The sequence below is a fragment of the Procambarus clarkii genome, chromosome 49, assembly GCF_040958095.1.
Source record: "Procambarus clarkii isolate CNS0578487 chromosome 49, FALCON_Pclarkii_2.0, whole genome shotgun sequence".
In the NCBI taxonomy this organism is placed as follows: domain Eukaryota; kingdom Metazoa; phylum Arthropoda; class Malacostraca; order Decapoda; family Cambaridae; genus Procambarus; species Procambarus clarkii.
The window spans coordinates 22,062,849-22,090,348 of record NC_091198.1 but is presented as its reverse complement, the minus strand read 5'-3'; the positions used below and the strand labels follow the sequence as shown (position 1 = coordinate 22,090,348).

At 47.0% G+C, this 27,500-nt stretch overlaps 1 protein-coding gene across 1 annotated transcript in view; it reads left to right on the top strand.

Moving 5' to 3' along the window:
• Positions 1 to 13,639, top strand: part of LOC123763241 (neuroligin-2-like) — a 644,171-nt gene extending 630,532 nt beyond the window's left edge. Inside the window, exons 8-10 of the mRNA XM_069303139.1 lie at positions 139 to 293; positions 7,255 to 7,370; positions 11,067 to 13,639. Coding sequence (XP_069159240.1) covers positions 139 to 293; positions 7,255 to 7,370; positions 11,067 to 11,911 — 1,116 coding nt within the window. The 3' untranslated portion in view covers positions 11,912 to 13,639. The remainder of the gene's footprint in view (positions 1 to 138; positions 294 to 7,254; positions 7,371 to 11,066) is intronic.
• The last annotated feature ends 13,861 nt before the right edge of the window (positions 13,640 to 27,500 follow it).

The window sequence follows — 27,500 nt, the reverse complement described above, 5'->3', positions numbered from 1 at the left end:
AAACGTACTGTCAGTTCAGAGGAGGGGGTACATTTACCTGAATAAAAAAATCTAAATTCTAAATCAAAAATGACCTCCTCCATTACTACTAATAATAATCAATGCTTATATACTCAAGACGCTCATCACCTCCTACAGACGGGCCCTGACGAGATCCTCAACGAGCTGGTGTACGTCTTCGGGGCCCCGCTGGGGTCCCTCGGGCCCCTCTCAGCGGGCCTCAACTTCACCACCACCGAGGTGGCCCTCAGTGAGGCCGTCATCACCATGTGGACCAACTTCATCAAGACAGGGTGAGGCCCCTAGGTCAGGGTGAGGCCCCTAGGTTAGGGTGAGGCCCCTAGGTCAGGGTGAGGCCCCTAGGTCAGGGTGAGGGGCCTAGGTCAGGGTGAGGCCCCTAGGTCAGGGTGAGGCCCCTAGGTCAGGGTGAGGGGCCTAGGTCAGGGTGAGGCCCCTAGGTCAGGGTGAGGCCCCTAGGTCAGGGTGAGGGGCCTAGGTCAGGGTGAGGCCCCTAGGTCAGGGTGAGGCCCCTAGGTCAGGGTGAGGGGCCTAGGTCAGGGTGAGGCCCCTAGGTCAGGGTGAGGGGCCTAGGTCAGGGTGAGGCCCCTAGGTCAGGGTGAGGGCCCCTAGGTCAGGGTGAGGCCCTTAGGTCAGGGTGAGGGGGCCCCTAGGTCAGGGTGAGGGGACCCTAGGTCAGGGTGAGGCCCCTAGGTCAGGGTCAGGGCCCTTGGGTCAGGGTGAGGGGCCCCTAGATCAGGGTGAGGGTCCCCTAGGTCAGGGTGAGGCCCCCAGGTCAGGGTGAGGGCCCCTAGGTCAGGGTGAGGGACCCCTAGGTCAGGGTGAGGGCCCCTAGGTCAGGGTGAGGGGCCCCTAGGTCAGGGTGAGGGGTCCCTAGCTCAGGGTGAGGCCCTTAGATCAGGGTGAGGGTCCCCTAGGTCAGGGTGAGGCCCTTAGGTCAGGGTGAGGGGCCCCTAGGTCAGGGTGAGGCCCCTAGGTCAGGGTGAGGCCCCCTAGGTCAGGGTGAGGGGCCTAGGTCAGGGTGAGGACCCTAGGTCAGGGTGAGGGCCTTAGGTCAGGGTGAGGCCCCTAAGTCAGGGTGAGGCCCCTAGGTCAGTGTGAGGCACCCAGGTCAGGGTGAGGGGCTAGGTCAGGGTGAGGGGCCCCTAGGTCAGGGTGAGGGGTCCCCTAGGTCAGGGTGAGGTCCCTAGGTCAGGGTGAGGGGCCTAGGTCAGGGTGAGGGCCCCTAGGTCAGGGTGAGGCCCTTAGGTCAGGGTGAGGGCCCCTAGGTCAGGGTTAGGGCCCCTAGGTCAGGGTGAGGCCCTTAGGTCAGGGTGAGGGCCTTAGGTCAGGGTGAGGCCCCTAGGTCAGGGTGAGGGGCCTAGGTCAGGGTGAGGGCCCCTAGGTCAGGGTGAGGCCCTTAGGTCAGGGTGAGGCCCCTAGGTCAGGGTGAGGGCCTTAGGTCAGGGTGAGGCCCCTAGGTCAGGGTGAGGCCCCTAGGTCAGGGTGAGGCCCCTAGGTCAGGGTGAGGCTCTTATATATATAGGTCAGGGTGAGGGGCCTCTAGGTCAGGGTGAGGCCCCTAGGTCAGGGTGAGGGGCCTAGGTCATGGTGAGGGCCCCTAGGTGAGGGTGAGGGGCCCTTAGGTCAGGGTGAGGGGCCCTAGGTCAGGGTGCGGGGCCCCTAGGTCAGGGTGAGGGGGCCCCTAGGTCAGGGTGAGGCCCTTAGGTCAGGGTGAGGATCCCCAAGGTCAGGGTGAGGGTCCCCAAGGTCAGGGTGAGGGGCTCCAAGGTCAGGGTGAGGGGCTCCAGGGTGAGGGCCCCCTAGGTCAGGGTGAGGGCCCCCTAGGTCAGGGTGAGGGCCCCTAGGTCAGGGTGAAGGCCTCCTAGGTCAGGGTGAGGGCCCCCTAGGTCAGGGTGAGGGCCCCTAGGTCAGGGAGAGGGGCCCCAAGGTCTGGGGTGAGGGTCCCTAGGTCAGGGTGAAGGCCTCCTAGGTCAGGGTGAGGGCCCCCTAGGTCAGGGTGAGGCCCCTAGGTCAGGGTGAGGGCCCCCTAGGTCAGGGTGAGGGGCTCCTAAGTCAGGGTGAGGCCCCTAGGTCAGGGTGAGGGCCCCCTAGGTCAGGGTGAGGGGGGCTCCTAGGTCAGGGTGAGGGGGCCCCCTAGGTCAGGGTGAGGGCCCCTAGGTCAGGATGAGGGGCTCCTAGGTCAGGGTGAGGGCCCCTAGATCAGGGTGAAGGCCTCCTAAATGTGGGTGAGGGGCTCCTAAGTCAGGGTGAGGCTTCCAAGGTCAGGGTGTGGGGCTCCTTGGTCAGGGTGAGGCCCCTAGGCCCTCACCCCTAGGCCAGGATGAGGGGCCTTTAGGTCAGGGTGAGAGGCTCGTAGGTCAGAGTGAGGGCCCCCTAAGTCAGGGTGAGGGGCCCCCAAGGTCAGGGTGACGGTCCCCAAGGTCAGGGTGAGGCCCCTAGGTCAGGGTGAGGCCCTAAGTCAGGGTGAGGCCCCTAAGGTCAGGGTGAGGCCCCCAAGGTCAGGGTGATGGGCCCCTAGGACAGGGTGAGTCCCATAGGTCAGGGTGAGGCCCTTAGGTCTGGGTGAGGGCCCCCTAGGTTCGATTATATTCGATTAATGATGGTTACGAATAGTTGAATAGTTATTTGAGTGAGAATAGTGAGTGTGGTGCATTGTTCAGATGGAACAAGAGCAGCGTGGATAACATTCATATCTGTCCTCCCACCTAATACAATATGACGCATTAATAACAATTAAAATACCGTAATTTCGACACCTAACCTACCGAGCCTCGGCCTCGGTAGGTTAGGTGGGTTGTTTGGGTTCATATCTCCCACGAAAACAGTGTCACAAATGCCACTGTTTTTGGCCTAGTTAGGCAAGTTAGGTATTGCCTAGTTGGGCAAAACAGTGGCATTTTCTTTCTAGCCTTCCTGGGTTGTTAAAACGTTGATTTTTTTCACGGAGTGTCGACTCGAGAGAATGAGCTGGGATGGTTTATAATGTAGCACAATGGGCTACAAAATTATTAAAAATTCTTGATACTCTTCTTTCAGGTCTGCGTTCGATCCCCAGCTTTCCAAGAAGTTAGGCACCATACTTTTCCCCCCGTCCCATCAAAAATACTTATCCTGACCCCTTCCCAGTGCTATATAGTCGTACGGGCTTAGCACTTCCTACTGATAATTGCATTGTGAGATCAACAAAGCTGTTGGGATCAGCTCTTGGCATAAGCATGACGAGATTATCAACAGTTGGCTCACTTGGGGACCTTAATCTCCTCTCTGTTACTTCTCTTGTGTTGTATAAACAACTAATTTCACCATCAGGTGTTGTATGATACAGCTACAGAATACAATAGACCTTGAAAGTAACCTTTTTCTCGCCCTTTCATACTTTCATGGGACAGGAAGACTGTAAATATATATATATATATATATATATATATATATATATATATATATATATATATATATATATATATATATATATATATATATATACATATATAGATAGATAGATAGATAGATAGATAGATAGATAGATAGATAGATAGATAGATAGATAGGGCGACTAGGAAGGGGAGGGAATCATCAGGTGGAAAGCACCGAGCCATTACAACTATATAGCACTGGGAAGGAGCCAGGATAAGGATTTAGGATAGGACGGGTGGAGGAAGGAATGGTGCCCAACCACTTGTGGACAGTCGGGGATTGAACGCCGACCTGCATGAAGCGAGACCGTCGCTCTACCGTCCAGCCCCCAAGTGGTTGAGACAGGGGCGACTAGGAGCAATGGCCGCGTCTGCTAACTGGAAAACTTTGATCATTGATTCCGGGTTACGGGCCCCAAAACAGTGTTTATTTCAGTGAGTGGAAAACTTTTAAAACAGAGAAGTACTTTTTTTTGTTAATGGTAGAGCTGTGAGCAGTACAGAGTAAGAATTAGAGATGGGTGCACGTCTTGCTGTAACTTGCAAAGCAATATATACATTGAATGGCAGTGTGACAGACTGTGGATATGAACGGGAGTATAACAGAAAGAACACTAGAAGCTGTTCACGTTATATCAAGACTTTATTAACAGAAGAATTTTCATGGAGGAAAGACCTCGTATGTGGAAAGTTATTATGTATAACACAATGTGTAACAAATCCTGTTGAAAGTCATACAGAAAGTTGCAGAGCGGAGAACGAATGGTACTTCGGCTGACAGCTGGTTGGACCACCAGCCTCATGCTTGCTGACAGCTGGTAGTACCACCAGCCTCATGGTTGCTGACAGCTGGTAGTACCAGCAGCCTCATGGTTGCTGACAGCTGGTAGACCACCAGCCTCATAGTTGCTGACAGCTGGTAGTACCACCAGCCTCATGGTTGCTGACAGCTGGTAGTACCAGCAGCCTCATGGTTGCTGACAGCTGGTAGACCACCAGCCTCATGGTTGCTGACAGCTGGTAGACCACCAGCCTCATGGTTGCTGACAGCTGGTAGTACCAGCAGCCTCATGGTTGCTGACAGCTGGTAGACCAGCAGCCTCATGGTTGCTGACAGCTGGTAGACCACCAGCCTCATGGTTGCTGACAGCTGGTAGTACCACCAGCCTCATGGTTGCTGACAGCTGGTAGTACCAGCAGCTACATGGTTGCTGACAGCTGGTAGACCACCAGCCTCATGGTTGCTGACAGCTGGTAGACCACCAGCCTCATGGTTGCTGACAGCTGGTAGACCACCAGCCTCATGGTTGCTGACAGCTGGTAGACCACCAGCCTCATGGTTGCTGACAGCTGGTAGACCACCAGCCTCATGGTTGCTGACAGCTGGTAGACCACCAGCCTCATGGTTGCTGACAGCTGGTTGGACCACCAGCCTTATGGTTGCTGACAGCTGGTAGTACCACCAGCCTCATGGTTGCTGACAGCTGGTAGTACCAGCAGCTACATGGTTGCTGACAGCTGGTAGACCACCAGCCTCATGGTTGCTGACAGCTGGTAGACCACCAGCCTTATGGTTGCTGACAGCTGGTAGTACCACCAGCCTCATGGTTGCTGACAGCTGGTAGTACCAGCAGCTACATGGTTGCTGACAGCTGGTAGACCACCAGCCTCATGGTTGCTGACAGCTGGTAGTACCAGCAGCTACATGGTTGCTGACAGCTGGTAGTACCAGCAGCCTCATGGTTGCTGACAGCTGGTAGACCACCAGCCTCATGGTTGCTGACAGCTGGTAGTACCAGCAGCTACATGGTTGCTGACAGCTGGTAGACCACCAGCCTCATGGTTGCTGACAGCTGGTAGACCACCAGCCTCATGGTTGCTGACAGCTGGTAGACCACCAGCCTCATGGTTGCTGACAGCTGGTAGACCACCAGCCTCATGGTTGCTGACAGCTGGTAGACCACCAGCCTCATGGTTGCTGACAGCTGGTAGACCACCAGCCTCATGGTTGCTGACAGCTGGTTGGACCACCAGCCTTATGGTTGCTGACAGCTGGTAGTACCACCAGCCTCATGGTTGCTGACAGCTGGTAGTACCAGCAGCTACATGGTTGCTGACAGCTGGTAGACCACCAGCCTCATGGTTGCTGACAGCTGGTAGACCACCAGCCTTATGGTTGCTGACAGCTGGTAGTACCACCAGCCTCATGGTTGCTGACAGCTGGTAGTACCAGCAGCTACATGGTTGCTGACAGCTGGTAGACCACCAGCCTCATGGTTGCTGACAGCTGGTAGTACCAGCAGCTACATGGTTGCTGACAGCTGGTAGTACCAGCAGCCTCATGGTTGCTGACAGCTGGTAGACCACCAGCCTCATGGTTGCTGACAGCTGGTAGTACCAGCAGCTACATGGTTGCTGACAGCTGGTAGTACCAGCAGCCTCATGGTTGCTGACAGCTGGTAGACCACCAGCCTCATGGTTGCTGACAGCTGGTAGACCACCAGCCTCATAGTTGCTGACAGCTGGTAGTACCAACAGCCTCATGGTTGCTGACAGCTGGTAGACCACCAGCCTCATGATTGCTAACAGCTGGTAGACCACCAGCCTCATGGTTGCTGACAGCTGGTAGACCACCAGCCTCATGGTTGCTGACAGCTGGTAGACCACCAGCCTCATGGTTGCTGACAGCTGGTAGTACCACCAGCCTCATGGTTGCTGACAGCTGGTAGACCACCAGCCTCATGGTTGCTGACAGCTGGTAGACCACCAGCCTCATGGTTGCTGACAGCTGGTAGACCACCAGCCTCATGGTTGCTGACAGCTGGTAGACCACCAGCCTCATGGTTTCTGACAGCTGGTAGACCACCAGCCTCATGGTTGCTGACAGCTGGTAGACCACCAGCCTCATGGTTGCTGACAGCTGGTAGACCACCAGCCTCATGGTTGCTGACAGCTGGTAGTACCACCAGCCTCATGGTTGCTGACAGCTGGTAGACCACCAGCCTCATGGTTGCTGACAGCTGGTAGACCACCAGCCTCATGGTTGCTGACAGCTGGTAGACCACCAGCCTCATGGTTGCTGACAGCTGGTAGACCACCAGCCTCATGGTTGCTGACAGCTGGTAGACCACCAGCCTCATGGTTGCTGACAGCTGGTAGACCACCAGCCTCATAGTTGCTGACAGCTGGTAGTACCAACAGCCTCATGGTTGCTGACAGCTGGTGGTACCAGCAGCCGTTTAGCTGACAACAGTTCTTGAAGTACAGTTGTCACCCACAAATGTATTCTTATCATTCCAATCTGAAGGTAATTACCAGCAGGCAAGAGTTACAAGGGATCGAAAGCTCCTCTCCAGAAAGACTCTATATATAAAGTCTTGAACTAGAGGAGAGGAATTTCTATTACATTATTATTTTGATCTAAGGCTTAAATTTCTCATCAAAGCTCTATTTGAACTGTGACCTTTATTTTCCATCTGCCCGAAACGTTTTGTGTGATAGTGTAAAAATACCAATATTATGTGATCTCACAAACCCATTGTACTTGAAAACTCCATATATAAATAACTCTAATGTTGAATTTCCATGTTAACTTCTGTACTTACTGCGAAACTTTATTTTTAAAAATGTCTATCAACTCTCACTAATACTTTATCAATAGCTGTAGACATGTGGAGAGAGATGTGCTCATCCCTGCCCACACACACTCTATATATCCCGTCGTGCCCACACACACTCTATATATCCCGTCGTGCCCACACACACTCTATATATCCCGTCGTGCCCACACACACTATACCCACACTCGTCTCTCGAACAGGAACCCAAACGAGAGCGGGTCTGGGGAGACGTGGGCCATCCCCAGAGAGAAGCAGCGGTACAGGACGCAGGACTGGGCTAACTATGACCCTTCCCACAGGAGATACCTGGACCTAGGTGAGTCCTCTACATGCATGACTAATACAGATCACTGTATTGCCTTCTTCAATTGGTAATGTTCGTTGAAGAAAATGAACTCTCCGGAGTGAGTTTTATTCACATGTGAAGCGTTTCGCTAAGTTCAGTTTAGCATCATCAGAGGCAGAGTGAAAGCTCGACCACTAAGAAGTAAACAGCAGTGAGAAGAGAGATGTTTCTTTGTGGAGAGAACGAGATGTCATTCTCCACAATCCCATGATCATTACCCCGTGCTGCTCACAACAGTATAGTGGTACGGGTTAAGTGGCTCATACAGGGAAGATAAGACTCTCTAACAAGAAAAAAAAAAAGATATTGAAATGAGTAAAAATCAATGCAGTAGAACACATCGTTTTCTATTTTACCTTAACTTAAAAGTTTTCATAACATTTCCAAAACTTAGCATTTATCGTTACACTTCAAACCACCATAACAAATCAAGGGATAGATGCGTATCAATGCATTAAAATTACTTGTAAATTAATAATAATAACACACTTAAACTATATAATTATGCAATAAGGAGGAAATATAAATTACGTCCCTATTTTAATCTAATATTAGAATTTAATCATCAAACGAGTTACAATAATTCATTTAAATTTCAAACAAAAATAATATCGATTCCAAAAATATATACAAAAAAATATAAAATATATAAACATATAAAATAAAAAAATGTAAATTAAATTAAGAACTTTAAATTAAATAAAGTAATAAATGTAAAAATTTATTTTTTAAAGATCACCGAAAGTCAATACATACAAAATAAAGAAAAACAGTAGAAATTGAAAAAAAAATTAAACATGAAACAGGGGAAACTCAATCAATTTTATTGACACTAAACTGAATAAAATTGTACCGATGAGACATTATTCTTTAACAAATACCTAACTTTATGATGAAGTTTTAAATAAACCTATAATTCAGGCGGATGTTTTCTACTACACTGCTCATCCATTTTATTATAAATTTAAATTTCCCAAGGAAAATTTCTATCACGGATTAATAATTCCAACATTACCAAAACATTACTATAATACTTCCAGTAAATTCTCCTCTGTTCATGTATCATATGTATGTACTCATGTAGATATAAATTATTATAATTATTTTGCAGTCTCCCCTCCTTGGTTCATTATTTTGATAATTACTTCCTTTTTCAATTCAGTTCAATGATATACAGGATAAGATACCCCACAGGGCGAGTATTGGAGTCGGAACCGCTGAAGAGAAGTCGGTGAGAGAAAGGGCAGACGTTGTAGAGAAAGAGCCAGGGTTTAACCCAGCTACGTTGCTGGAACAACCCCACAACTGGCTAGGCTCGGAGTCGGGTCAAGGAGAGTAGCTGTGGCAGTGCCTCTTTATTCTTGGTGTTGACAATCTGTCTTCTGGTGGTGTCTTGAATCTTCTTCTTTCTTGTGTTCCGCGAAGTCCTTGTGGAAAAGTCGGGGATGAAGTGTAGATTCCTCGTGTGAGCATTGTCAGGGAAGGAATCAAGAACACCTTTTCAGTTCCTGGATCACTCTGCATGTATTCATCATAGCTCGTGTTACATATGAGTCTGATGAGCCGTCTGTAATCAGGCGATCCAATTGTAATATCGTCACCTTGTCGATATAGGCCATTGACCACTGGAGAGTCAGTCGTACTATACTCCATGTCTGGGGGAGGTGAGAGTTCTTCAGTGTCAACCGGGGCGATAGTCATCATCAGAAGACAGGTGGAGGTGTGCAGAAGTAACTGGTGTAGGTGCCGGTGAAGCTGGTGTAGTCACAGGTGCGACTGGGGTAGTTGGTGGTTGTTCTGGAGTCGGAGCAGATGATGCTGTTGTAGGTTCAGGTACCGAAGGGTTGGTTGGCGCTGTAGTAGGTTGCAGAGGATGGGGACCAGCAGACACAAGATCTGCAAGTGCAGCTGGAGAGATGGAAATGTCAGAAGTTGAATTGGTAGTAGTGGCTGTTAGTGAAGCAGCGAGGACTTACTCTGGAACAGTGAACATTAGGAGGCCATTTGTATTGTAATGTTCAGGATTCGGACGAATGCTTTGTAGTTCGTGCCTGTCAACATTTCAGCCAGACGTGTCAGTACAAAGACGGTGTTTGTGGCCAGCAACTGGTGTGGTGAAGGCTGGCTTGATGATTGGCTAGAGAGAGGTTGTGGCTGTTGCGGCTGAGTCGATGATTGGTTGGCGGACTGGGAGCTAGGCCCCCATTGGCTTTCAGGTTGCATCGTAGCTCCGGCGCCATCCGGAAGCACCGGGAAGTTGGCGGCTTGTACGTTGAATGTTGCTGGTGCTCGGTGAATGGTTGACCTGTCTGGCGTGAGACATCTTCTTGATTTCTTCAAGTCTTCGGGGCTCTCAGCGGAGACCGCAGTATGTTCACCTTCACAGAGAAGTCAGTGAAGTCAGTCGTTAGTGCAGTCTTTGAAGTGGTAGTTCCCGGCGCACTTGCTGGACAGTTGATCCTGAGATGCAAAATTCTTTGTGAAGTGTTCGTAGGTATAGCACTTGTAGCATTGACGAAGCCGGTTATAGTGCTCTTTGGTGATCTGGCGAGGAGTACTGGGGACACCAAAGCCCAGGAAGTCATTGGTAGCAGCAAAGGTAGCTTCTTCAGGCGATGTGAAGGTGACCTTAATGGTGCAGAGGTGGCTGTCATGTACAGCAATGAACTTAACAGTGACAGCAGTCAAGGAAGGGTTCTGCTCGTTAATGCTAGTGACAACGTCGGTGGCAGCTTTCTCGGAGAGTAGAGAGCTCACTCTCCGGACAAACACCGTCCTGGCTGCGAGGTAGTGACGTGGTGAGGTGAGGATCAGGTGACCAGTGAGGGTGGTGGGGGTCGAACAGCCCCTCTACGGCTACGATACTGCTGAGCAGGAGGAGTTCCGGCTCCTCCATCGTCGACCACGTCCAGTGATACAACGGGAGTTTTTGTTGTGATCAAGTCAAGAATCTCTGACCGGGTCTCCCTCTGAATCGCCCCTTGATCCGGTAGATCATGGTACACAGGGCTTAGTACCAGAGGGTTGCACCTTGCTTAGGAGGTCTCGTGTCTCTTCCCGGTATGATACACCAGGGTGGGAGTGGGGGGGCTGAACCCCCCTAGAGTAAAGCGCTCTAATGATAATGATGATGATTATTTCCTTACTCTTCCATCAAAATTATTCCTATTGATTCAATAGGATGTTAATACCCATTTCCATTCTATAGAATGCGTTATATTATATATATATATATATATATATATATATATATATATATATATATATATATATATATATATATATATATATATATATATATATATGTGTGTGTGTGTGTGTAACTGCGACAATTAATAATAATGAAAAATATTATATCAATATGATGCAAAATATATATAATAAATAATACAGTAAGATATTATAAATAATACAGTAAGATATTATAAATAATACAGTAAGATGTAATAAGTAATAAAGTAAGATTTATTAAATAATACAGTAAAATATAATCAAAAGCTGTCAGTATATTAAGATCACTCAATATTCAGTTAGAATCTTCATATTTTTTATAATTCAAAAATAATCTTGAAAGGAATCTTGTTCCCGTAGTGTGTGTGCACAGAGCTGCGGTACAGAAGAGTGTATGGCAGAGTACAAGGACTAACTGGCTGTGTTTATCCACAGGAGGACGCGGGCGTGTTCGCGATCACTATCACGCCGGTCGCGTGGCGCTCTGGTCCTGGTTGGTGCCGGGCCTTGAGAGAGTCGGGTCCCGCTACGGACCAGATTCCCCGTTCCACAGATTACCGAATTACCTCCAGCCCGATACCTTCTCAGGTCCGACGCGTCCTACCAATTTGTCCAGCAACTTCCTGCCCCCGCCCACCACCCAGCCGCCCACCACGCAGCAGGTGTCGACGCCCACCCAGAGCACTCTTCGGCCCACCGAACGGATCGTCGTCAACACCAGCAGCGTTGCTGGACTTTTGGAAGACCTCGACGCTAATCAGAAACTCCAAAGCGGCTTCCCTTACACTACAGCCCTCAGCCTCACCGTCGCAATCGGCTGTTCTCTGCTGATTCTGAACCTGCTGGTCTTCGCCGCTGTCTACTACCGGCGGGATAATTCTCGGCAGGCATTTAGCAAGGCCAGCCACGATGGTAGCAGTGATAGTGGCAATGACGTCCAGCTTCACCCTGCTTGCGATCCTTGTAAGCCCATCTCACCCTCGCACTACGGCACCCTGCGCTCCTCGGCGACGCTGCGCAGTAGTCTGGCGACATCCTTCGAGGGCGACCCTCAGCACGAGTGGCCTCCAGACTACACCAGCAGCTGCCAGAGCGGCGAAGATGGCGCGTTGTGCGCCCCCAGCGGCCAGTGCTTGATGCCGGGAGCTGGCCAGCCTCACAACGGCACAGCTTCCCGACGTGGCGTACAGAGACAGCCACTCGCCTACAACCCCCACGTCGACACCCAGCTGTCCCCCTCGTCCTACACCCACGACGACACCCCCGACATGCACGTCTGAGGCAACACCTGCCACCTTCAGGAGCGGGTGTGGGGGCCCCGCCTCCACCGCACCATAGAATTCGCTTTTTCCCTTTCTCCTCCGGCTCTGCCTAGCGATCAGAAGCCGGTCTGTGCCAACACATTATGTATAGATGGACTAGAGATTATTCCATAATACCAAAGACACTGCTATCTATTAAATCGAACAGTTTCAATCTTCAGTGTGTTCGAAAAGCTCTGGATTAACCAGTCATAGATTTCTCAATATCAGGACAACAGATACCAGTATCTGTAGAGATGTGATGGAGGAAACTTCTCAGCTGAGAGAAAAATCTGTCGTAGCCACTGCAGCGACATTAGACAAATCCTGTGTAATTCCAGTGACGGATTTACGTCCATGCTATCACTTATCCCATAACAGATTTAATCCACATATGGACCCAGTTAAGTGATAGATCTAATTCCGTGATAGATCTAATTCTATTCTAGATCTAATTCAGTTATTTACCACAATGAATATGAACACTAAGGCAGAAAAGTTTGGTTAATCGAAATATTTAAAAACGGAACTAAGAATTAAGATACGCCTATTTAATCCTCAGATGCAAAGTACATATTCAGCAAGAGGAATATTCCCGCTCTCAGTGTATATACACGGAGAGTTTACATTAGTCCTGGTCTACGATCAGGCCTAAAGTTTACCTGCTTCATGGTCGGTAAATCATCGAGGTGGTCTGAGGTAACCATCCAGGTGCTGATAGGCACTTCTGGTGACGTCTGTTGATGTCTGGTGACGTCTGATGACATCTCCAGTGTTGATATATTAATGTACGAGCATCACCGCTCGTCGGCTCATGTATCATAGAAAACGACAGTGTCGGTTGTATATAGAAAAAACGTGACTGTTTTAAGGTAAACTTTAGTATTTGTAAAGCACATTAAGGCAATTCTGTTCATATGTAGTTCAACGCTTAAGAAACTAAAAAAAAAAAAACAGATACCCAAAAGTTGTTTGCATACAATGCACAGCGTTGACTCGTAGAACGGACAGTTAGAAAACTGAGAGAGAAGGCTAATGCTAATTGGAGAGAAAACTACCATTAAATGTGAGATAACGAAGTAAGAATGAATGCAGAAACGACTTATCTCTTAACAAGGGCATCTCTTTGGTCAGAACGCTCTTGGGGGTTAATAATATCTTGAATAAAAACAATTGAAAGTGAAACAGTAGTTTAGTGACTGCCAGATTATTACTCTTTTGTTCAGTTCTTGTTGGTGCTGAAAGTAGCAGTGAGAATTATAGAACTTTTCAGTGTGAAGCTGCTTATATTTGCAGTAAATCGTTCAGCAAACAAAACAAAAAAATAAAATAAAAAAAAATTTTGCTCGTTCTGTAAACTTTATTTTTTTTATTAATACAATTATGGGACTGTCAGTAAAGAAGAGGCGACTGGTATTGTGTTTGTTATAGGTTGTAGAAATTATATGGGACCTCGACTATCTCCCCTTGTACTCACCTAGTGGTACTCACACACACACACCTTGTGGTGACCGGAGATGGTCTCCAGCTCCTGGGAGTCGACCTCAGCCACAGTGTGGTGGTGGTGGTGTGTCAATATATATCTAAAAGGTTATCACTAATTTGTATCCTGTTGTTGATCAATATTTTATCATTTGTTTAGAGTTGCTGAAGAATCATCCAGTTTATAAACTATGTGTTAAATCTTTTCTTTTTTAAAGCATTGTAAATAGGTAAATATATATATATATATATATATATATATATATATATATATATATATATATATATATATATATATATATATATGTATATATATATATATATATATATATATATATATATGTATATATATATATATATATATATATATATATATATATATATATATATATATATATATATATATATATATATATATATATAAAACTGGGCTGCGCTCTTGACAGACTTCATCACTCTCTTCAAACATTCCAAATCTTAACTCAGATTTAACTAAAAGTTAATAATATCCTCATAGCTACACTCCGGAAATCCTGTAATCCTGACAGCAATAGCCAGAGACATCATATTATTGAGAGTAATAGTCATGATGTGTTAGCAATTCTTTTTCACAGTATTTTTCTTGTCTACATTTGCTATAATTTCACGCCCGCTTCTATTGTTTGCTGTGTGTTTGCTGTGTGTTTGTTGTGTGTTTGTTGTGTGTTTGGGGTGGTGCTAGTGAGTTAGCTCTTAGTGAAGGGCCACCAAGGACCAGAGTCCGGAGCACAAGGAGCAGGTGGATTGTGAAAGTGTTCAGAAAATGATGAATGATAAGATATTGTAATTCATTGAACCATGTTGGTGTGTGTGTGTGCACTCATCTAGTTGTACTCACCTAGATGTGCTTGCAGGGGTTGAGCTCTGGCTCTTTGGTCCCGCCTCTTAACTGTCAGTCAACTGGTGTACAGGTTCCTGAGCCTACTGGGCTCTATCATATCTACACTTGAAACTGTGTATGGAGTCAGCCTCCACCACATCACTGCCTAGTGCATTCCATTTTTTAACTACTCTGACACTGAACAAGTTTTTTCTACTGTGTTTATGACTCATTTGGGTACTAAGTTTCCACCTGTGTCTCCTAGTGCGTGTGCCCCTTGTATTAAATAGCCTGTCTTTACCCTATCAATTCCGATGAGAATCTAGAATGTGGTGATCATGTCCCCCCTAACTCTTCTGTCTTCCAGTGACGTGAGGTTTCATTTCCGTAGTCTCTCCTCGTAGCTCATATCCCTCACTTCGGGTACTGGTCTGGTGGCAAACCTTTGAACTTTTACCAGTTTAGTCTTATCCTTGACTAGATATAGACTCCATGCCAGAGCCGCATACTCCAGGATTGGTCTGACATATGTGGTATACAAAGTTCTGAATGATTCCTTACACAAGTTTTAAAGGCCACACACACACACAAAAGTGTGTGTGTGTGTATTCACCTAGTTCTATTCACCTAGTTGTATTTACCTAGTTGTGCTTACGGGGGTTAAGCTCTGCTCTTTCGACCCGCCTCTCAACTGTCAATCAAGTTTTTTATCACACACACAAACACACACACACACACACATGCACACATTCATTTTGGAATTTTATGATAAAATAACGAGGATAAGGCAGGACAGATAAGGTTGAGCAGACTGCATATTTCTGGACTGCCAAAAAGCCTTTGATACAGTACCGTACATGAGACTGCTGTTCAAACTCGAGAGGCAGGCGGGGGTGGGAGGAAAGGTCCTAGCATGAAAGGAACTACCTAACAGGAAGGAGCCAAAGAGTTACGGTAAGGGGCGAGAAGTCGGACTGGCGAACAGTAACGAGTGGAGTACCACAAGGATCGGTGCTGGGACCAATTGCGACTAGAAGCCTTGCGACACTAGAAAAGAGAAGGGAGAAGGGGGAATATGATTGGAACGTATCAAATACTCAGGGGAATTAACAGAGTGAACATAGACGAAATGTTCACACTGAATAATAACAGAACGAGGGGACATGGGTGGAAGCTAGAAACTCAGATGAGTCACAGAGATGTTAGGAAGTTTTCTTTTAGCGTGAGAGTAGTGGAAAAATGGAATACACTTCAGGAACAGGTTGTGGAAGCAAAATTCTATTCCTAATTTAAAAACTAGATATGATAGGGAAATGGGACAGGAGTCATTGCTGAAAACAACCGATGGCTCGAAAGGCGGGATCCAAGAGTCAATGCTCGATCCTGCAGACACAAATCGGTGAGTATAGACACCACTAAACAAAAGGACATGGAGGAACTTTCGAAATAATAGAACACCAGAAAGTAGAGAGAGATACCAGAGAACCAGGAATGAGTATGTTAGTGTGAGAAGAGAAGCTGAGCAAAAGTATGAAAATGATATAGCTAATAAAGCCAAGACTGAACCAAAGCTACTTCACAGTCACATCAGGAGGAAAACAACAGTGAAGGAACAGGTGATGAAATGCTCGAGGACAGGCAAGGACAGGTATATAGAAAATGACAAAGAGGTGTGTGAAGAATTCAACAAGAGGTTCTAGGAGGTCTTCACAATAGAACAAGGTGAGGTCATTGCATTAGGAGAGGGGGGCAGTAAACCAGGCGGCCTTGGAAGGGTTCGAAATTACGAGAGAGGAGGTCAAGAGACACCTGTTGGATCTGGATGTGAGAAAGGCTGTTGGTCCAGACGGGATCTCACCACGGGTATTGAATAGTAAGTCACTGGAGACGGGAGACCTACCAGAAATATGGAAGGCGGCTAATGTGGTCCCAATATACAAAAAGGGCGACAGGCAAGAGGCACTGAACTACAGGCCAGTGTCCTTAACTTATATACCATGCAAGGTGATGGAGAAGATCGTGAGAAAAAAACTAGTAACACATCTGGAGAAAAGGGACTTCGTGGCAACCCATCAACATGGGTTCAGGGAAGGTAAATCTTGCCTTACAGGCTTAATAAAATTCTACGACCAGGTGACAAAGATTAAGCAAAAAAGAGAAGGCTGGGTGAACTGCATTTTCTTGGATTGTCTGAAAGCCTTTGACACAGTACCCCATAAGAGACTGGTATATAAGCTGGAGAGACAGGCAGGTGTAGCTGGTAAGGTGCTTCAGTGGATAAGGGAGTACCTAAGCAATAGGAAGCAGAGAGTTACAGTGAGGGGTGAGATCTCAGATTGGCGTGAAGTCATCAGTGGAGTCCCACAGGGCTCTGTCTTGTAATTACACATACAAGAGATGAAGTACTTAATGAAACAGACAGAGAGAAAGATCTAGGAGTTGATATCACACCAAACCTGTCTCCTGAAGCCCACATAAAGAGAATAACGTCTGCGGCATATGCGAGGCTGGCTAACATCAGAACAGCGTTCAGGAACCTGTGTAAGGAATCATTCAGAATCTTGTACACAACATATGTAAGACCAATCCTGGAGTATGCGACCCCAGCATGGAACCCGTACCTTGTCAAGCACAAGACGAAGCTGGAAAAAGTCCAAAGGTATGCTACTAGACTAGTCCCAGAACTAAGAGGCATGAGTTATGAGGAAAGGCTGCGGGAAATGCACCTTACCACACTGGAAGACAGAAGAGTAAGGGGGGACATGATCACAACCTATAAAATCCTCAGGGGAATCGACCGGGTAAACAAGGATGAACTTTTCAACACTGGAGGGACGCGAACAAGGGGACACAGGTGGAAGCTGAGTACCCAAATGAGCCACAGAGACGTTAGAAGGTACTTTTTCAGTGTCAGAGTAGTTAGTAAATGGAATGCACTAGGAAATGATGTGGTGGAGGCTGACTCCATACACAGTTTCAAATGTAGATATGATAGAGCCCAGTAGGCTCAGGAATCTGTACACCAGTTGATTGACGGTTGAGAGGTGGGACCAAAGAGCCAGAGCTCAACCCCCGCAAGCACAATTAGGTGAGTACAATTAGGTGAGTACACACACACACACACACACACACACACACACACACACACACACACACACACACACACACACACACACACACACACACACACACACACACACACACACACACAACACACACACACACACACACACACACACACACACACACACACACACACTCACACACACACACACACACACACACACACACACACACACACACACACACACACACACACACTGTGTAAGGAATCATTCAGAATCTTGTACACCACATATGTAAGACCAATCCTGGAGTATGCGGCCCCAGCATGGAGCCCGTACCTTGTCAAGCACAAGACGAAGCTGGAAAAAGTCCAAAGGTATGCTACTAGACTAGTCCCAGAACTAAGAGGCATGAGTTATGAGGAAAGGCTGCGGGAAATGCACCTCACGACACTGGAAGACAGAAGAGTAAGGGGGGACATGATCACAACCTACAAAATCCTCAGGGGAATCGACCGGGTAAACAAGGACGAACTTTTCAACACTGGTGGGACGCGAACAAGGGGACACAGGTGGAAGCTGAGTACCCAAATGAGCCACAGAGACGTTAGAAAGAACTTTTTCAGTGTCAGAGTAGTTAGCAAATGGAATGCATTAGGAAGTGATGTGGTGGAGGCTGACTCCATTCACAGTTTCAAATGTAGATATGATAGAGCCCAATAGGCTCAGGAATCTGTACACCAGTTGATTGACGGTTGAGAGGCGGGACCAAAGAGCCAGAGCTCAACCCCCGCAAGCACAATTAGGTGAGTACAATTAGGTGAGTACACACACACATACACACAGAAGAATCCATGGTATAATAGGGCATGTATGTAAGCGAAGAAACTGAACAAAAGGGCGTGGAGGAACTTCCGGAATAACAGAACACCAGAAAGCAGAGAGAGATACTAGAGAACCAGAAATGAGTACGTCAGGGTGAGAAGAGAAGCAGAGAAAAATTATGAAAATGATACAGCAAGCAAAGCCAAGACCGAACCAAAGCTACTCCACAGTCACATCAGAAGCAAAACAACAGTGAAAGAACAGGTATTGAAACTTAGAACAGGCGAAGACAGGTATACAGAAAATGACAAAGAGGTGTGTGAGGAACTCAACAAGAGTTTCCAGGAGGTCTTCACAATAGAACATGGTGAGGTCACTGCGCTAGGAGAGGGGGCAGTAAACCAAGCGGCCTTGGAAGGGTTCGAAATTACGAGAGAGGAGGTCAAGAGACACCTGTTGGATCTGGATGTGAGAAAGGCTGTTTGTCCAGACAGGATCTCACCACGGGTATTGAAAGAGTGTGCAGAGGCACTCTGCTTGCCACTCCCCATAGTGTATAGTAGGTCACTGGAGATGGGAGACCTACCAGAAATATGGAAGGCGGGTAATGTGGTCCCAAAATACAAAAAGGGCGACAGGCAAGAGGCACTGAACTGCAGGCCAGTGTCCTTAACTTGTATACCATGCAAAGTGATGGAGAAGATCGTGAGAAAAAATCTAGTAACACATCTGGAGAGAAGGGACTTCGTGACAAATCGCCAACATGGGTTCAGGGAGGGTAAATCTTGCCTTACTGGCTTAATAGAATTTTACGATCAGGTGACAAAGATTAAGCAAGAAAGAGAAGGCTGGGCAGACTGCATTTTTTTGGACAATCGGAAAGCCTTTGATACAGTCCCCCATAAGAGGCTGGTACATAAGCTGGAGAGACAGGCAGGAATAACTGGTAAAGTGCTCCAGTGGATAAGGGAATACCTACGCAATAGGAAGCAAAGAGTTACAGTGAGTGGTGAGACCTCAGATTGGCGTGAAGTCACCAGTGGAGTCCCACAGGGCTCTGTACTCGGTCCAATCTTGTTTAGATATACGTGAACGATCTCCCGGAGGGTATAGACTCATTCCTCTCAATGTTTGCTGACGATGCCAAAATTATGAGAGGGATTAAGACAGAGGAAGACTGCTTGAGACTTCAAGAAGATCTAGACAAACTAAAGGAATGGTCGAACAAATGGCTGTTAGAGTTTAACCCAAGCAAATGTAATGTAATTAAGATAGGTGTAGGGAGCAGGAGGCCAGTTACAAGGTATCATTTGGGAGATGAAATTCGACACGAGTCCGAGAGAGAGAAAGACCTGGGGGTTGATATCACGCCAGACCTGTCCCCTGAAGCCCATATCAAGAGGAAAACATCAGCGGCATATGCCAGGTTGGCTAACATAAGAACTGCATTTAGACACTTGTGCAAGGAATCATTCAGAACTTTTTACACCACCTATGTCAGACAAATCCTGAAGTATGCAGTCCCAGCATGGAGTCCATATCTAGTCAAGCATAAGACCAAACTGGAAAAAGTTCAAAGGTTTGCCACCAGACTAGTACCCGGGCTGAGAGGTATGAGCTACGAGGAGAGACTACGGGAATTAAACCTCACGTCGCTGGAAGACAGAAGAGTTAGCGGGGATATGATCACCACGTACAAGATTCTCAGAGGAATTGACAGGGTAGATAAAGACGGGCTATTTAACACAAGGGGCACACGCACTAGGGGACACAGGTGGCAACTGAGTGCCCAAATGAGCCACAGAGATATTAGAAAGAATTTTTTTAGTGTCCGAGTAGTTGACAAATGGAATGAAATAGGCAGTGATGTGGTGGAGGCTGACTCCATACACAGTTTCAAGTGTAGATATGATAGAGCCCAATAGGCTCAGGAACCTGTACACCAGTTGATTGACAGTTGAGAGGCGGGCCCAAAGAGCCAAAGCTCAGCCCCCGCAAGCACAATCAGGTTAGTACATGGACATCACCACATGGACATCACCACATGGACATCACCACATCGACATCACCGCATGGACGTCACCACATGGATATTACCACATGGACCTCACCGCATGGACATCACCACATGGACATCATTACATGAACATCACCGCATGGACATCACCACATGGACATCACCACATGGACATCACCACATGGACATCACCGCATGGACATCACCGCATGGACATCACCGCATGGACATCACCGCATGGACATCACCGCATGGACATCACCGCATGGACATCACCGCATGGACATCACCGCATGGACATCACCGCATGGACATCACCGCATGGACATCACCGCATGGACATCACCGCATGGACATCACCGCATGGACATCACCGCATGGACATCACCGCATGGACATCACCACATGAACATTACCACATGGACATCACCACATGAACATTACCACATGGACCTGTCCACATGTACATCACCGCATGGACTTCACCTCATGGACTTCACCACATGGACATCACCACATGGACATCACCACATGGACATCACCGCATGGACATCACCGCATGGACATCACCGCATGGACATCACCGCATGGACATCACCGCATGGACATCACCTCATGGACATCACCATATGGACATCACCTCATGGACATCACCACATGAACATTACCACATGGACCTGTCCACATGTACATCACCGCATGGACATCACCACATGGACTTCACCTCATGGACTTCACCACATGGACATCACCACATGGACATCATCACATGGATATTACCGCATCGATATTACCATATAGACATCACCGCATGGACATCACCACATGGATATTACCACATGGATATTACCATATGGACCCCACCGCATTGACATCACCATATAGACATCGCCATATGAACATCACTACATGGATATCATCACATGGACATTACCACATGGACATTACCACAGTGACATCACCGCCGGGACATCACCGCATGAACTTCAAATATTTCCACCATGATGTCCTGACGGTTCACCAGGACAGAGGTAAACTAGGTGTAGCCAAGGACACTCTCCAGACCAGACAGTCAGACGGTAACAAAAGTAACAAATACACTTAACCAATCCCACCTAAGCTAACCCAATCCTAACCCAACCAATCATAACCTAACCTGCCTCATCTCCCCCCGTCACAGCTGTCTTGCTCAGAGCTAACTCCACCTGAGCGTTGCCAGATATGTATTGACTCTTGTATAGCGTTATTCCCTTTGTACAGTTCTAGTATTACCCCGTGACCCACTGGACGGAATGATGCTAGCGTGCGGAAGAGTGTGAGAGGGATGCTGTGGGAATCTGTGGAAGTCAATGGGAGATGCGAGGCATCACTAGAGACCAGACCAATAGTCTCGATCTCCTCAAGTGCTCAAACTTGCTCAACGAGATTTCAGTTGGATCCCTGGCCACTGAGAAAGATACCCAAGCTGCTAAACAGGATCCCTGGCCACTGAGAAAGATACCCAAGCTGCTAAACAGGATCCCTGGCCACTGAGAAAGATACCCAAGCTGCTAAACAGGATCCCTGGCCACTGAGAAAGATACCCAAGCTGCTAAACAGGATCCCTGGCCACTGAGAAAGATACCCAAGCTGCTAAACAGGATCCCTGGCCACTGAGAAAGATACCCAAGCTGCTAAACAGGATCCCTGGCCACTGAGAAAGATACCCAAGCTGCTAAACAGGATCCCTGGCCACTGAGAAAGATACCCAAGCTGCTAAACAGGATCCCTGGCCACTGAGAAAGATACCCAAGCTACTAAACAGGATCCCTGGCCACTGAGAAAGATACCCAAGCTACTAAACAGGATCCCTGGCCACTGAGAAAGATACCCAAGCTGCTAAACAGGATCCCTGGCCACTGAGAAAGATACCCAAGCTGCTAAACAGGATCCCTGGCCACTGAGAAAGATACCCAAGCTACTAAACAGGATCCCTGGCCACTGAGAATGATACCCAAGCTACTAAACAGGATCCCTGGCCACTGAGAATGATACCCAAGCCACTAAACAGGATCCCTGGCCACTGAGAAAGATACCCAAGCTGCTAAACAGGATCCCTGGCCACTGAGAAAGATTCCCAAGCTACTAAACAGGATCCCAGGCCACTGAGAAAGATACCCAAGCTACTAAACAGGATCCCTGGCCACCGAGAAAGATACCCAAGCCACTAAACGGGATCCCTGGCATCTCTCATACTCACAAGTTCCCAATATTTAGTTGATAATCTGAGTAACTCTGCTTCCAAACCCTTGCCAACCCTTCCTTGTGTTTCTCCCGCCTCCAGGGCACACTAAACTATTTTTGCTGTGGTTTGATTTCGGTTTTTGCAAGCCTGCCGAGGGCCTATAGGCCCCGTAGCGTAGACATAAGAGCTCACACCGGCCTACCTTGAGCGCTCTCATGCCCAGTGAATCCATGTTGTGAATTGAATTCCTCAGCAATCCGTTTTTCAGTTAATTTCGAATCCATTTTCGTATTATTGGAGTGGCTGAGCTTTTGTACTTGTCAGATTAATTATTTTATACGAGCGATGACAATAATAAATGAGTGTTTATATGAAACGGTGATTTATTTATTCCTTTGTGATAAATGAGCTAAATGGTGTTTACTGTTGTATTAAGGGTAAGGAAGGGAACCCTTCGGAAGGTAATTGAGGTTTAAACTCGACGGTATTCAAGACCTTCATAACATCTTACCTCACACACATATCTATTGAAAGAGAGAAGACGTCCTGGATCGTTATCAAGTCTGAGACGACTTGATAACGGATCGAAACGTTGACAAGAGTCTAGGATAGGCCCAAACGTACGCCGTTTCAAGGGACTGAAAGACCGAAACATCGTGAGAAGGGTTTATAAAGGACCGAATCATCGTGATAAGGGGCCCAGAACGGGCAGAAACGTCGCTAATTTAAGGGTCCAACAGGACAGACCCAAACGCCTTTTCAGTCACTAAAGGATCGAAACGTCGTAATGCAGGTCCACGACAGACCGAAACTATGTTACTCCTACCAGGTAGGCAGCGTGTTGTGTCCAGTTCTAATATTGTGTCTTATTATCTATAATAAACACATCCTACATTAATATGGAATGTTTTTCACAACATTCAAAAGACACAATAATTTTCTTGCTGCTTCTTTTGCTTTTATTTGGAGAAAATAAACTGCCAACTTCAACCTTAAATCTCACCTGAGCCTCAGGTGTTCGGGGAGAAATAATTTAGAATCTGTGGTGCTGTAAATCCTTCCAAGGTAATTACACATCTCTTGCGTAGCGGACTCTCCTTGTTCTTTACTCTCACCTTTATTGGTATTCTTACACCCAAACTTTATTGGTGTTCTTACACCCAAACTTTATTGGTGTTCTTACACCCAAACTTTATTGGTGTTCTTACACCCAAACTTTATTGGTATTCTTACACCCAATGGGATAAAATACCAAATGGACCGGATGGAACTGAAGAAACTGACAGAGAAAGAAGATAAAGAAGATAAAGAGAGAGAGAGAGAGAGAGAGAGAGAGAGAGAGAGAGAGAGAGAGAGAGAGAGAGAGAGATAGAGAGAGAGAGAGAGAGAGAGAGAGAGAGAGAGAGAGAGAGAGAGAGAGAGAGACAGAGAGAGAGAGAGACAGAGAGAGAGAGAGAGAGAGAGAGAGAGAGAGAGAGAGAGAGACGGAGAGAGAGAGAGAGAGATAGAGAGAGAGAGAAAGGGAGAGAGAGAGAGAGACGGAGAGAGAGAGAGAGAGAGAGAGAGAGAGAGAGAGAGAGAGAGAGAGAGAGAGAGAGAGAGAGAGAGAGAGAGAGAGAGAGAGAGAGAGAGACAGAGAGAGAGAGAGAGAGAGAGAGAGAGAGAGAGAGAGAGAGAGAGAGAGACAGAGAGAGAGAGAGAGAGAGAGAGAGAGAGAGAGAGACGGAGAGAGAGAGAGAGATAGAGAGAGAGAGAAAGGGAGAGAGAGAGAGAGACGGAGAGAGAGAGAGAGAGAGAGAGAGAGAGAGAGAGAGAGAGAGAGAGAGAGAGAGAGAGAGAGAGAGAGAGAGAGAGAGAGAGAGAGAGAGAGAGAGAGAGAGAGAGAGAGAGAGAGAGAGAGAGAGAGAGAGAGACGGAGAGAGAGAGAGAGAGAGAGAGAGAGAGAGAGAGAGAGAGAGAGAGAGAGAGAGAGAGAGAGAGAGAGAGAGAGAGAGAGAGAGAGAGAGAGAGAGAGAGAGAGACGGAGAGAGAGAGAGAGAGAGAGAGAGAGAGAGAGAGAGAGAGAGAGAGAGAGAGAGAGAGAGAGAGAGAGAGAGAGAGAGAGAGAGAGAGAGAGAGAGAGAGAGAGAGAGAGAGAGAGAGAGAGAGAGAGAGAGAGAGAGAGAGAGAGAGAGAGAGAGAGAGAGAGAGAGAGAGAGAGAGAGAGAGAGAGAGAGAGAGAGAGAGAGAGAGAGAGAGAGAGAGAGAGAGAGAGAGAGAGAGAGAGAGAGAGAGAGAGAGAGAGAGAGAGAGAGAGAGAGAGAGAGAGAGAGAGAGAGAGAGAGAGAGAGCAGGAAGAGGCTCTCCTGCACCAGGATTCACTCAGAGACATTTCCGCAGACGAAACCTCTACATCTCCACACAATCATACCAGCTTTCTTTACCTCCATTACACAGTTCACGAGCTGCAGTGTTAGCAGCGGTTCCAAACTCTTAGACTGAGAAATACAAACACAGCCACCTTGATTGAGGAGAGATGTACAGGTTCCGAAAGTGGAGAGGTAAATGCTTTATAAATCATGGTCCAGGCCCGTGGCCAGCCTTCCCTAGCGACTACCTGGGGCCAGATTCACGAAGCAGTTACACAAGCACTTACGAACCTGGGGCAAGATTCACGAAGCAGTTACGCAAGCACTTACGAACCTGGGGCCAGATTCACGAAGTAGTTACGCAGGCACTTACGAACCTGTCCATCTTTTCTCAATCTTTGGCGGCTTTGTTTACAATTATTAAACAGTTAATGAGCTCCGAAGCACCAGGAAGCTGTTTATAACAATAACAACAGTTGATTGGCAAGTTTTCATGCTTGTAAACTGTTTAATAAATGTAACCAAAGCCGTCAAAGATTGAAGAAAGATGTACACGTCCGTAAGTGCTCGGGTAACTGCTTCGTGAATCTGTCCTCCGGTTCCCTAGACAGTTAACTAGGAACAGTTAACCTAGAAGTTAACCTTGTTAAATTCTAGGTTACCCCTTAAGGTAGTTAAGATATGCAAAACATTAGTTGGAAAGCCTCATTGAGTGGTGTAGGAACATGTATGTATGTATATATATATATATATATATATATATATATATATATATATATATATATATATATATATATATATATATATATATATATATATATATATATATATTTATATATATATATGCGAACAAGCCTGAATGGTCCCCAGGACATATGCAACTGAAAACTCACACCCCAGAAGTGACTCGAACCCATACTCCCAGAAGCAACGCAACTGGTATGTACAAGACGCCTTAATCCACTTGACCATCACGACCGGACAAAATGAGGTGATAGCCGAGGCTATTTGAACCACCCCACCGCCGGCACTCGGATAGTTATCTTGGGCATAGCATTTTACCAAATCACCTCATTCTTTGGGGCACACGTGAGGAACACAAATGCGAACAAGCCTGAATGGTCCCCAGGACATATGCAACTGAAAACTCACACCCCAGAAGTGACTCGAACCCATACTCCCAGAAGCAACGCAACTGGTATGTACAAGACGCCTTAATCCACTTGACCATCACGACCGGACAAAATGAGGTGATAGCCGAGGCTATTTGAACCACCCCACCGCCGGCACTCGGATAGTTATCTTGGGCATAGCATTTTACCAAATCACCTCATTCTTTGGGGCACACGTGAGGAACACAAATGCGAACAAGCCTGAATGGTCCCCAGGACATATGCAACTGAAAACTCACACCCCAGAAGTGACTCGAACCCATACTCCCAGAAGCAACGCAACTGGTATGTACAAGACGCCTTAATCCACTTGACCATCACGACCGGACAAAATATATATATATATATTTTATATATATATATATATATATATATATATATATATATATATATATATATATATTTTTTTTTTTTTTTTTATAATTAAAAGGGAAGGGAGTACCACCTCTGGCTGGAAGAAGGGAGATCCCATAGCCTCGGAGGAAACCACACATAACGCATTGGAGGGAATGTAGGTCCCCTCCAATACAGTTTCTGTGTGCTTTTCTCCTACCACCCCCTTCCCTTTTTTTTTTTTTTCCTTTATTGTGTATTTAAAGGTTACAAAACAAAACATACAAGACAAATGCCTAAAGGTTATGGATCTCTTGAAGCTCCTCCGCTTCTGGACAGGAACCGAGGACGCAGCAAGCATTTCCCCTCCCCCATATATATATATATATATATATATATATATATATATATATATATATATATATATATATATATATATATATATATATATATATATATATATATATATATATATATATATATATATATATATGAGCTGCCTCGTATAAGCCAAATCCGTCGGACAAGTCGATACAGCGAAGGCCTTGAATCTTGCAGAGTCGGCGTTCGATCCCCAAATAGCCCACCAATCCTTCACTCTATCCAAACATCCCAGCTCCTGCTTCTCGGATCCCTTGCAAGTGCTATATAGTCATGCTGACTTAGTACACCTGATCAACCAGGCTGTGATTCATACGTCAGGCAGCGTGCAGCGGCCTCCAACAGCCTAGTTGACCAGTCAAGCAGCCAGGAGGCCTGGTCGACGACCGGGCCGCGCGAACACTAAGCCCCGAAACCCATTCATGTTATACTCAAGGCAGGTAGTGCTTTCTTATCAAATTGTAGCTCTTAGTCTGTCGCATATCCCTTCCAAGTGTTATATTGTCTTATCTACAGAGTGAGCGCTGTGAGGAGCTCTTAACTGCAGAGAGAGCGCTGTGAGGAGCTCTTAACTGAGGTGTGTGAGGTGTGGGGTGTAGGGTGTGAGGTGTGGGGTGTGGGGTGTCTGGTGTGAGGTGTGGGGTGTGGGGTGTGGGGTGTGAGGTGTGAGGTGTGGGGTGTGGGGTGTCTGGTGTGAGGTGTGAGGTGTGGGGTGTGGGGTGTGGGGTGTGAGGTGTGAGGTGTGAGGTGTGAGGTGTGGGGTGTGAGGTGTGGGGTGTGAGGTGTGAGGTGTGGGGTGTGGGGTGTGGGGTGTGGGGTGTCTGGTGTGAGGTGTGGGGTGTGGGGTGTCTGGTGTGAGGTG